Genomic DNA, 12,488 nt, shown 5'->3' with positions numbered 1-12,488 from the left:
ATCAACTTCCTCTGAATTGGGTGCCTGGAAAGAAGAGTGCTTTCCAGCTTGTCTTCTTTGACTCCATCCCAAGGAATTTTTGGATCTTAAGGAAATCTCAAGTCTATGAACTGCAGGATGTAAAATGCACAGGGTGCACATGTAGAAGTTGCCGCTCCACTCAGTGAGCATGTCAGATCATCACTGGCTCGTGTAAGACATTGAAGAATGCACTCCATAAATTAAATTCCCTTATGAGTCATACCATGCATAAATATAATGGGCCAAAATAATGGAGAGATAAGAAGTAATGAATTTATTGCACTTTTGATCAGCAGTTCCTGATAAAGAACTAAAGCAAATACATATTGTTTATTGGGATAAAGATATTTCATGTTACTGCTTCATAATAATTATAAACATTCAAATGAAAAATACAAAATGCAATAAAAAATGAAAGTAGGCATGATTACTTTTAAAATTATTGCTAGCTATGGAAGACAGAATTGAGCTGCCTACAACTGAACTTAATAGTCAGCTTTGTTTCTCTGTCTTCCCAAGAAAAATTCACCATAACAAATGTTGACACATTTCTCACCCACATTCCTTCTACAGATCAAAGAAAGAAAGAAGCATTTCTTTGGCCCAATCCAGGAGTGAGTACGTAAAGTAGATTAACAGTGCTTATAAGGAGTCTTGCTAGGATGGCTATTCCAGGTGCAAACGCTCCGCGAACACAGAAGTTGGCACAGGCTGCCCATAGAAGCTATGGTTCCTTCCATCCCTGGAGGTGCCCAAGGCCAGGTTGGATGGGGCCCTTGGCAGCCTGGTCTGGTGAGGTAAACCAGCTCACAGCAGGGGGTTGGAACTGAACAGTCTTTGACATCCCTGCCAGCCTAAACCACCCTATTATTCTGTGTTAAAACAGATCTATTTGCATCTCAGCCATTAGTCACCTAAAACTTTCAGAGCACAGACTGCCACTTAGTTTTACCTTGCGAACAGCATTATGGATCTTCAACCTGTCCTTAACACTGCTTCTGTAGCACAGGTAACTAAAAATGTTTGAACTTATTAAGCATATAGAGATCTTAAATCTCTCCATTTTACCTATGGTGCACCTACTCTAAGTATTTTTTGGCACAATGTGTTAAACAGTGTAACAGATCTAGTAAATACCATGTTCTCCTCTGTCTAATTGTTCAGCAGCAAGTAGAGTTAAAATTGGGAAATATTTAGACAAGCACAACTGATAAACTGAACTGAATAATGAATTTATTCTCTCGGTAAAATTACACAGCAAGCTCAGGCTAATTTTTTTTTTAACGGAAAGCAGCTCACTAATAGCTCAGTTCATGCTCAGCTGGATCAGACATTCAAATTTGTTTCTTTTCAATCCAGCAATCAAAACAGCTGATGATTCTACTAATAACTCAACATCCATATTCAAATGTGTTATGTCTTCATTTTAACAGGAGCACCATGGCTTAGAGAATACAGCCCTGAATAATATGTCTTTATTTCTTGTGCAGATGACAGATACTATTACTTCTCAGCTCCAGGTTTCTCCATGCTTCAGCAGCTCTTCAGCAGCTCTTCTCAATTCACAAAACAATTATTCATTACTATCTTGTAAGTAATAAATCAAAAGTAACTTAGTCTTTAAAAGCTAAGCACTGCTCTATTTTATTCCTTTCTCAATAATTCATTTCTTTGTAATTCTTCCAACACCTCCAGCAAGCAGTTTCATCTTTAGTACCCTTCTGGCAGGAAACAAAAGATTAAGATTAAGATACCTAGACAGTAGGTAATAAATTTACATTCATTAAAAATCTCACTTTCTTGCTCTAACCTAAAATTTATTTATCACAATTTCCACTGAGACATATCAACAGAAGTGAGTATGCTTGTTGTTATCAAGCACCAATATTGAGTCATGCTGGCAGTCGAAGCAGATGATCTCTAGATCTTCTCTCAATCACAGAGTGCTCAGCATATTCTGAAGTTACTCAGAAGGAAAACACAGAAGGCTCAACAAAACCTCTCCATACTTTCCCCTTACAGAGTTACTATGCTCTTACTGTCAGGTAAGCACAGAAGAGTGAAATATTTTCATGACATAACTGCATTTCATTTCAAGCTATTCACTAAACAGGATTCATTTGGGTTGAACATTTTTGTCCTGTTCTCTCCGTCAAAAGGTTAAAACTTCTTCAGTTCTGAAGACATCAACAGAATTACAGAGCTATTAAAAATTCAGCCAGGATACTCCAGATTCTTCAGAAATAAACTAGAAGGCTTCACACTCATACAGTCAGTCACAGTGTGCAGTAACAGCAGCCCTATCACATAAGAAACTCAGCTGAACCACAGCAAGGTTTGCCCATGAAGCCCCATTATAATCCAAGCAGATACAGCACACACAGATCCAAACTATTTCTGTGACGCATTTGAAGAGGTGAAATCACCAAGAGAACTTTCATATTATAAAAATTCCACCCCAACAAATATTTCAAAGTGCTGAAGAGATAACTTCAAATACCAGGAGCACAAACTAAAATCTGTGAGAAAAATAAATGAAAAGCATTTACACTTCAAATAAAATTACAAATGCAGCAGCAACAGCATCTACTGAAACTACAAGGATGTAGTTACATGATCTGAGTATGATCAGACAGATTTCTTGTCTTTCTTATGTCATACAAGAGGTCTTTCTGAACCATCCAGGAAGAGCTGAGCTGACTCACCAAAGGACAGCAGCTGGCAAAGCTCCACTCAGAGCTGCAGTGCAGGCAGCTGCTGGAGATCGCCAGGCACTGCCTGGAGGTTTCCTGTACTCATAACCTTCCAGCCACAGCCTGAGGGCAATCCACACATCACTGTGCCTCCGTACGTCTCTGTGCTTTCCAGATCCTGAGCTGGCTCTCATCCCATTACCTCTTTTTGTATTTGTTCACAGTTTCTTACTTCACCCCATCACAGTGATGTTCAGCCCAGCTTTCATTTGTACTTCTGCCTTCCTATCCACAGCACCAAGTCCCACTTGCCTCCAGCAGCTAATGCAAAAGACCAAACTAAGTTTGCAGCTCTGCTCTGGACTTTGACCTGAAGTCTACTTCATCCCTCCAGTCCCAGCCAGCGCACAAGTACTCATCCAAGTTTGTAAAACAAGGGCTTAGTACTACAGCAAGATCCTTCAACTTGCAACAATTTTCACGGTGCAGGAAGAGATGCACATTTCTTGCAAATGAAATTGAGAGAAGCATTCAATGCCAAATGAAGTGGAAATCTACCTCCCCTCATTTTTCTTTTATCTCAAAAGTATATAACTTGCATTTCTACCCAAACAATTATTTGCACTGTTTCCTCATTCAAAAAACACAAATAAGGGATTATAACTAAAGGAAAATCACGTTCTTGGCAGCCCAGCACTCTCCCAACAAAAAAACCCCTTAGTTTTTTCTCTTACCTTGAATGATACTGTCAAAGTATTGAAAACACTGCTAGGAACAGATCTGATATTTCAGATAGCTACAGCAATCACTTTTATAAATCTATACATATGTTTATAAATCTATTTGTAACTTACTTCCCTTCTAATATGGTAAAAATTACAACCTTTTAAACAGCTTTAATTACCGATTTTGTCTAGAAAGGGAATCAAGGTGATTTCATTCCTCCTCAGGACCTATTCAGTTTGCAGACTGAGCTACACCAGAGTGACCTACAGTCAACCTGCAGTCAGATGCATTCCTCTCCTTGAGCCAGGCTCAAAGGTTTGGCTCAGATGAGTGACATTAAGGGTGATGAGTATTTTCCATAGCATGCTTTGGATAAGGTGTCTTTTGTGAAACACTAGCAGAGGAAGCAGAACATACAATTTTGAAATACAAAGCAAGTTTGTGACCATCTTCCCGTAGGACAAGGTGTCAAAAAGCGAACAACGAAACAATGAAAAACAATAGCCAGGGTGCATGGCTTTTCACATTCACATTGCTCCTCCAGTCAATTGTCCTTCCTTCTAACAAACCTTTCCAGACCAAAGAGAACAAGTCCAGAGTATGCATTTTCCTAGCAAATTTTATGATATACTGCAGTAATAAAACCATAACCTCATAGATTTTTGAGAAATGAACAAAAAAAAAAAAAAGGACTAATGAAAGTGATTTTTCAAATAACCTGTTAACATGCTATTAGCAACATGGCTAATATCTTTCTGAATAGAAAACTTCTTTGAGCAGGCAGAGTCCTTTTCATCAGTGTGTGACCTCTGAACAGTCCAGAATTATATAAAAAAATATTTCTCTTTCTCCATAAAAAAATATTTCTCTTTTAAAACTCTATTTCAAAGTTTTCAAACTTTTTGTTTTTAATACAGAAGCACTTTCTGATCCATTTTAGAAACCATGTTCCGCAGTTAGTGATTTGTAGCACTGTTTAAGTCAGCTCTGGTTTATAAGCAAAATTCAATGAAAATGCAATTCAGTGAACAATGGAAAACACAGATGAGTGTAAAAATGGGAGATTACACACAATGTTATTGGAGGAAGAAGTATTACAGGTACCAGCCTGCACAGAATCTGTATAAGCCACTTGGCCAAAAATGAAATGACAATTAGGATAAACACAACTGATCATACAATAGCTTTGCAAAAAATTAAACATTTAAGATGTTTCTGTGCCTTGCAGCAAATGATTTAATACCTGTTTGCTGCAGGTCCACTTACAGACTGGCATCACAGATAAGCTGCACTGACACAAATTAGGTCAAATTTTGCATAATTTAAAAAAAAATAGAGATGTAGCATTCATTTTGTATTAAATCATTTTAAATATCTATTATGTCTTTTTTAAAAAAAGCCACTATTACATGTTGTCTTGTAATGAAACAAATATCTGAAAAAACATAATGGACAACTGTCTGAAAATAAAAAGAAGAAGGATAGATACCAACATACTTCTAGGAGAAAGGGCCACACTATAGCCCATATTCTATTTTTTCTGTCCCAATTCACCCACTTGTAGTTCATTATACCTAATAGGCAACTGATCCATTTTCAAAACAAGCACAAACTACCCATCCCACTCTGATTTGCTTCCATTTCTTTTCACCTTTCACAGATTCCTCTTCCAGCATTTCAAGCTATTTTATTTCCTTTTCCACTTCAGTTCCTTGGAGATTACATAGGCTACACTGCTCCTCAGGAAGATCTGCACTCCCTTACGCAAGAAATCATTTCATGTCTTTTTTCTTTTAATTTTTTTTTTTTAAAATATAGTAGATATGTTTTCAGAGCAGTACGTTATGAGATCAGTGGTATTTCCCTCTGCTTACTTCAGTAATTAAATTGCACTAACATCACACAGTTCCTTTAACAGGCCTGTTTCTAAGACAATCTCACTGCATGTTCAAGCTCCTTAACAGGTAATTATTTGCTGCAGCCCAGTCCATTAACCACTGCTTAGCATTCACCACAGAATCAAAGACTAAATTGGTCTTTTCCATCAATACTTTCCTCCACTAATAAGCACTGTTTAGCGTGTTTTGCTTAACTGGAGCTTTTCATTCTTTTTAAACAGCTGTTTTTAGTAAAAAGTCAGGAATTTTCACTGGAAACCACTTTTGATAGTGTTTCTGGGAAAAGGTGTGAATGTTACCAAGCACTTTTGATGAGAGCTGTAAAGAAAGACCTCACTTCCTCCTCAGTTTATCTCCTTCAGGAATATGACACGGCTGAGACCATGCTCACCTCTCAGTGAGCATTACTGACTGCTACTGCTGCCCCCAGCACTCCATCTAGCTGTGAGAAACACAGAGAGGCAACAGGAGGGATGGAAAGAGCAGGGGGTGCAAATAACAGTCCACAGAAGAGCGAGTAACAGTGAGAGCAGAGATGGCAGGGCTCTGAAGTAGTTTTGCATCTCAAATAAGTGTCCCTCTGCGTAAACAGTCTGAGCAGACATCTATAATTTAGGGAAGTCATCCTGCCCCTATACTCAGCATTGGCGAGGCCTCACCTGTATTACTGTGTTCAGCTTTGGGCACCTCAGTACAGAACGGACATTGAGGTGCTGGAGCAGGTCCAAAGAAAGGCAAGAAGGCTGGTGAAGGGCTTGGAGAATATGAGAGTGGCTGGAGAGAGTGAAGGAACTGGGGCTGTTCAGTCTGGGGAAGAGGAGACTGAGAGGAGACTTTATTTCTCTCTTCCAATATCTGAAAGGTGCTCACAGTGAGTGCAGGGCTGGTCTCTTCTCACTGGTGACAGGTGACAGGATGAGAAGAAATGGCCTCAAGCTGCACCAGGGTAATTTCAGGTTGGATCTCAGGAAACACTTCTTTACAGAAAGGGTTGTGAAGCACTGGAATAGGCTCCCCAGGGAGGTGGTTGAGTCACCATCCCTGGATGTGTTTAAGAACTATTTGGATGTGGTGCTCAGGGACATGACTTAGCGAAGGGTTGTTAGTTAGGATAGTATGGTTGGGTTGTGGTTGGACTAGATCTTTACGGTCTTTTCCAACCTGAGAGATTCTATGATTCTATGATCTATGCCTGCCTTAAATTTAAAACAAAACAAAGAGAAGGATTTCTCTGTCAGCAGCATATACTGAGATAGCATAGAGGAACACTGACATGAAATGGAAATACGTATTTATTTCTTAATAAAGAAACTTTAAGAAAATTATTTTCATGTTACCTGCTTTAGACTATTACAGACCAAAGATACTTGGCTGTCAAATTGTCTACAAAGAAAAGCATGCTTAAAATATAAATGCAACATTAGATTCACATGTTCATGAAAATCAAAACATACTGAATCACTGAAACTTATTCAGATTTGCTGTACTTCAGAAAAATATGTAACAACATACACATATAAGCAGGCCTCAGCAACATGCAATAGCAAACTTGTTTTGGATGTTCTGTGCATACTTACAGGTTGAGCAGACCAGCAGTGCTCTCACCACGAGCTCACAGGGTAATTTCCACTTCTGCTCCACTTTGGAGGTGGCAGCTGGAATGAGGATCTCCGCAGGGACGTAGAACTGGATCGAATAGGTCACAAAAATCCCAAAGGAGTACAGAATTTTTACCGATTGATACAACCTGTTCAAAACATTTACATACATTCATGTAAGCTACAAATTCTTTATCAAAAATTAGCTTTCCTTTTTTTTCCTCTCAAAGTGTTTTCTATCATTTGACATTTGAGAACTAATTAATAGCTAAGCAAGTAGACTCCTCACATTTTTAATTAGATCCAGATTCTTTATCTCACATGTATTTCATCCATGAACATTCCACATATTAACAAGCTGTCAGCTCTACCAAAATATAAGCTGGGTAGTACAGTATTTTTCTCTTCTTTGTAAACTTTATCAAAAATCCCCATAGTCATTAACTAAAAACACAGGTAAAGTGACCAGCATTGTCATCCCTAAGAGTAACATTGATTAATGATTGTGGCTTTTTCTAAAATGGTATGTAAAAAAAAAATACATAACTACAACAATCTTTTCCAAATAGAAGGAAGATGTAGGCAGTGTGTTCCTTAAAAATCTTCTCATGCTGGGCAGAGGGCATCCCATGAAATTTTACTTAGCAAAATTGGAAGGAGTGCTTTCTTAGGCTGGAAAATATTCATAAAGACAATCTGCTTGCAGTCTATAAACTCCTCTTCAAACACAAAGAATACAGAACACCATTAAATTACAATGCCACATCAGGAAAGAGAAAAATTCTAAGGAATTTTGTTGTACGGTTGGGTCAGATATTTTGAGGCTGTCAACCTGTAAGTAGTGGCCACAATACTGAAAGTCAGTAATATAGGAAAAAACACTGTTTTGTGCCAAAATATCATGTGAATAGGACTTCAAAGATTTTATAACAAAAAAAAAAAAACAAGTATCAACTTCTACAACTCCAAATTGTCCAATCTTATGCCAGTAACGGACTGCCAGAATATGTTACAATATGTTACTATGAAAATTATTCTAATAAAAGAAAATGTTTTATTTCTTTTTCTCCAAATCAAAATCTCCAGAAATACCTCAAAATATAAGCTTGTATTCAATCCTGTCTGTAAACCTAACAACTAGTCATGAACCTTATATGCTTTTTTGTTTTATTCTAATAAAATAACCATGACATGGACTGGCAAACAGTCACAGACGTAGCGAGGTAACTGCATTTCCCTAAGATACTCTAAACTCCAGTACAGGGTTCAGTTCCAGAAGAAGAAAACTGCAATGTGATTCCACCCAAATCTGTACTGGAGTTGCTCCTTTTTTAAAGAAACTCATGGTAAAGAATACATATAATCCATCTGTGGATATTATCAAACACAGCACTCATGCAAGCATGAGTGAAGCCAAGCTTCCAATTCAGAGTAACTTTCAAAAATTGGAGAAAGTGTTGAAAAAAAATATAAGATGTTATACATAAATTGAAATAAAACCTTCAGAGAAGGTGGACAGATAACAAAAACACTGCTGTGATATCTACCTTTTTCACAAAATTACAGAATGGCCAGGGTTGATCCTCAAGGATCATGAATCTCCAACCCCCCTGCCACATGCAGGGCCACCAACCTCCCCATGTAATACCAGACCAGGCTTATAATATCCTATAATACTTGTAAGGAAGTATACTCAAAACATACATCAAATGTTCAGCACTAGGAAAGCACTGATTTGGTAAAACTGCACTTAAAAAATATATAGCTAATTGAGATAAAACTATAATGAGACAAAGTAGAAGTTTAGAAAGCACAACCTATTGGGAAAGCTTGTAGATGAGGACTGTTTAATCCTGAATAAGTAACACTGAGGGAAGGCAGAACAAACTCCTTAGATAGCTGAAACTGCTGTAGAGGCTGAAACACTTTGCCATGTTCAAACAAAAGTGATAGTACCAGTAGGCTTAAATGGCAGCAAGTGAGTTTTATTTCAATGTTAGGAAAGGCCTTCAAACAGAAGATAAAATGAAATGCTGCCCCAGATAACTGCCTGGGGGATTACAGACTCCATCATTCAGCATTTTGAAGGATGTGCTATACACAAGTCATGGTTTTGTTACGCTGGAGTGATTCTGAGCAGAGGAATGAGCTTTAATAGCCCTATCAATCCAGCCTGCAATGCTTCTCCTCTCACATCTACAAGACAGTTCATCAAGTTTTCTTTTGAGTTTTGATGATAACAAAGGAATACTAGAAAAAAACAATAAGAAGTCAGTAATTTTTATTATCTGAACAAATTTACAGAAGTAATTACAAGTGTCTATCAGTGGAAAGAAGAAAAATTCACTTCCTCGTGGCTAACAGGAACTAAATTATTGGTATCAAATATTTGACCATCATCACACACAGCTACACCAAGTCTCAAAGGCATATTTTAAAGGGATAGAAAAAACTATTACAACCATTCAACCCCATGTAATTTAGAAGCCACTGCTTTGGTAATACCCTTTTTTGGTTGCTCAGAAGCTTTAAGAAATTCAGACAAAAGAGATGGGCACATTTCTGTCAGCTGCATCACTGCTCACATTCCATACACTGGGATGTACACAGGGTAGCTAAAAAAAAAAGCAAAAAACTTTCCAGCTATCCTCAGTTAACCTTTAATCCTCCGTCTTCAGGTTACCCCAAAACTTTACAAAAAAATAATATAATAAAGTAAAAATAAATTTTAAAAAATAAAAAAGCTTCAAGAAGAGGATTCAAAGCTTTAAATACACAGTAGTTCCAAGAATGTGCCTCCACCACACTCATTTTCTCGCTCTTCATATTGTTCAATTTAGGAAATAATTTTTTGCATTACTAAATTGAATTCACTGGCAATTTGCTACTGCAGTACAACCAGATAAAGATGGTCCATAGGTTACCTTTTAAAAAAATTCTACAACATGGAAGAAGTTAAGAGAAGTGCACCTCTCATCAAGCTGCATTTTGGATTTTGTTGCACCTTTTACTGGAAAAAAAAATGGGAACCAGTTCCTCTACAAAATTCCAAGGACACAAAAATTTATTATTCAAAACCAGATAAATACCTGTATGTAAATGAAGAAAAAAAATGTGATGTACTAAAATAGAATGCTTTGAATTCATAAAGAAGTGGATGTTAAAGATGACAAAAAAAAAAAAAATTAAAACCTCCATATTTTACTTAGTATGCTGAGCAACAGTTTGCCTTCCAAAACACATTCTAAATTGGAAGTGTAAAAAGTCTCTTATCTCGAGGCTCTGACCTGGCCAGGGTAGAAGCAGTCCTTTATTTAAACTGAGCTCAAGGACTTCACTGATCTAGGGCCCATATGTACCTTCTGGACAGCTTTTCTGCACACACATCAAATAAAACTCAGAAAGCAGCAGAATGTCAGTTGTTGTCAGTAAAGACAGGGATTGCCCAGCTGAAATTAAACACATTAACCAAATCTCATTGCTCAGCCACAATCCAAGCTCATTTGCACAACCACCTTCTTATAAAAACTTCTCTGCTTCTTGCATTCAACCCACCCACTTATTGGCTTTTATGTGAGGACCAAATAACAAAATACCAACATATGGCTCAGTAGAAATTTGTTTTGATAGCACAATTAATTGCACACATTTGCTCAGCAATAACATTCAAGTAGACCCCAAGCACTGCAAAGCTATAGATAACATCGTGCATCATAACCCATGGGTGTACCCTGAGCTGCTTCTAGGTCTGCCTGCTGCTGGGATACCATCCAGAGTAAGAGGAAAACAGACTATTTGTTATCTCTACATCTGAGCCCTGAGCAGCTGCTCTGTGGCTATTAGCTTATAACGTCAATTCCCCACCTTATAGAGCACCAGTTTCCATCTCTTTTATTATCTCTTTCTTTGTATTAGGTCTGTAAAGGCATGAGGATAAATATCATCACATCTGCACTGTAGCCAAGAGCTATTTGAAAATTCGTATTTGAATAGCCCTGTTAGGCAGCAGCTAATAAAGTTGATCCTGTTTGTTTGAGTTTCACAAAAAGCAACAGAAAAAGCAAGCAACTTTGCCTTATTCTGCATCCCTCTTCCTTCTCTTCTTTTAACAGAACTCATCTTAGAGAACAAATGAAATTCAACTTCAACAAAGGACCTCAGAGCTACCATTTAAAACAAACGTTTCACTAATCTTATCAATGATTAATACCATGTGCTATTGCAAGCAGAAGTAATTTCCCCCTCAGATGCATCATATAGACACAAGGGATACAGTGGTTATTAATGTATGCAAATTCCTAACAAAAGGCCACAATGAAATATTTATTATGAGCAATATGCCTCAAGAAACAGAACCCTGTCAAACAAAGTTTATGCAGTAACACCACACAAACAAAGCAAAAGTAACAGATAAATGAGAATTCTAGCAACCCCTTCATCCTTCATGACACATTTTACTATGCCTCCATGTCTTTATCATTGGAATCAGGCAATTAAGCAGAACTTCAGGCACTGGAATGGACTGCCCAGGGAGGTGGTGGAGTCACCGACCCTGGGGGTGTTCAAGGAAAGGCTGGATGTTGTGTTGAGTGATGTGGTTTAGTGGGAGCTATTGGGAATAGGTGAACGGTTGGACTGGGTGATCTTTTAGGTCTTTTCCAACCTTGGTGATTCTATGATTCTATGAACTTCTGGAAAACATTCAAACTGCACAATGACTTTAATTATCACACAGTCATAGGTGGGTACAGAACTATGAATTCTAAGCAGGTGAAAGTCTTTAGCAGTCCTTCAGCACGGGACATGTGGAGGGAAGGGCTTTGAGGTCACATTCACACTTACCATTGGTCCTGTGGTAGGTTCAACGTTATGCTGCCTTTGATTTCATCCCCAAAGCGCAGATACCCAAGAGTGGCTAATGAGATGTACAAGGTCATAACCGTGCTCATGCCAATGTTCAGTGCCAGTGGGAAGCGTGTGGTGTCCTTCATTCTGTTTTCCAATGGGAGTACCTAGAAACACAGGGAGAAAATTCACATTTTATATCCTCACAATAAAACCGTTTTCTCCCTCCTTTCAAAGTTGATTTATGAATTTAAAGAGCTGTTATTAATAAACAAGATTGCTCTACAATAATGTTCTATAGTCTTGAAGCTTTATTGTATACACAGTGGAAATATTCAGTCAATTACTGAAGAGCACCAATCTTGGCTGGAAAACTGCATAATTTTGAATATATAAAACAGTATTTGTAGGTTAGTAAAAATGACAAGAGAAGCTGATGATACCCAGATGAAAATGTATATACAGTACAAGTATCATGATTTTTATATATATTTTTAACAGATTATGCTCAGAATCCAAGAGTTATCTTCCTTTTCCCATTATGATTGCACTGGATGTCTCCATCACAGACAAACCAATCATGCAAGTGATTTACACACAAGCTGATGTTCAGCAGTCAGCCCTGGCTTTCCCTCAAATCCACGAACATGGGCTGATGCCATTTCTCATTTTGCTAACATTGATATAGCCAGGCATATTGAAAGCTG

At 37.8% G+C, this 12,488-nt stretch overlaps 1 protein-coding gene across 5 annotated transcripts in view; it reads right to left on the bottom strand.

Annotated features, from left to right (window-relative positions):
* SLC36A4 (solute carrier family 36 member 4) overlaps positions 1 to 12,488 on the bottom strand; it is a 98,897-nt gene that overhangs the window by 47,711 nt on the left and 38,698 nt on the right. For 4 of the 5 annotated variants that reach the window (XM_048949190.1, XM_048949224.1, XM_048949198.1 and 1 more), the window contains 2 exons: positions 11,779 to 11,948; positions 6,916 to 7,085 (listed from right to left, as the gene is read on the bottom strand). In XM_048949190.1, the coding sequence (XP_048805147.1) occupies positions 6,916 to 7,085; positions 11,779 to 11,948 (340 nt within the window). Of the gene's footprint in view, positions 1 to 1,360; positions 1,743 to 6,915; positions 7,086 to 11,778; positions 11,949 to 12,488 lie in introns of those variants that run through there. The other variant, XM_048949206.1, reaches the window with a different exon arrangement.

The sequence above is a fragment of the Lagopus muta genome, chromosome 1, assembly GCF_023343835.1.
Source record: "Lagopus muta isolate bLagMut1 chromosome 1, bLagMut1 primary, whole genome shotgun sequence".
NCBI lineage: Eukaryota > Metazoa > Chordata > Aves > Galliformes > Phasianidae > Lagopus > Lagopus muta.
The sequence above is the reverse complement of the archived record's forward strand: the minus strand, read 5'-3'. Positions and strand labels throughout refer to the sequence as shown.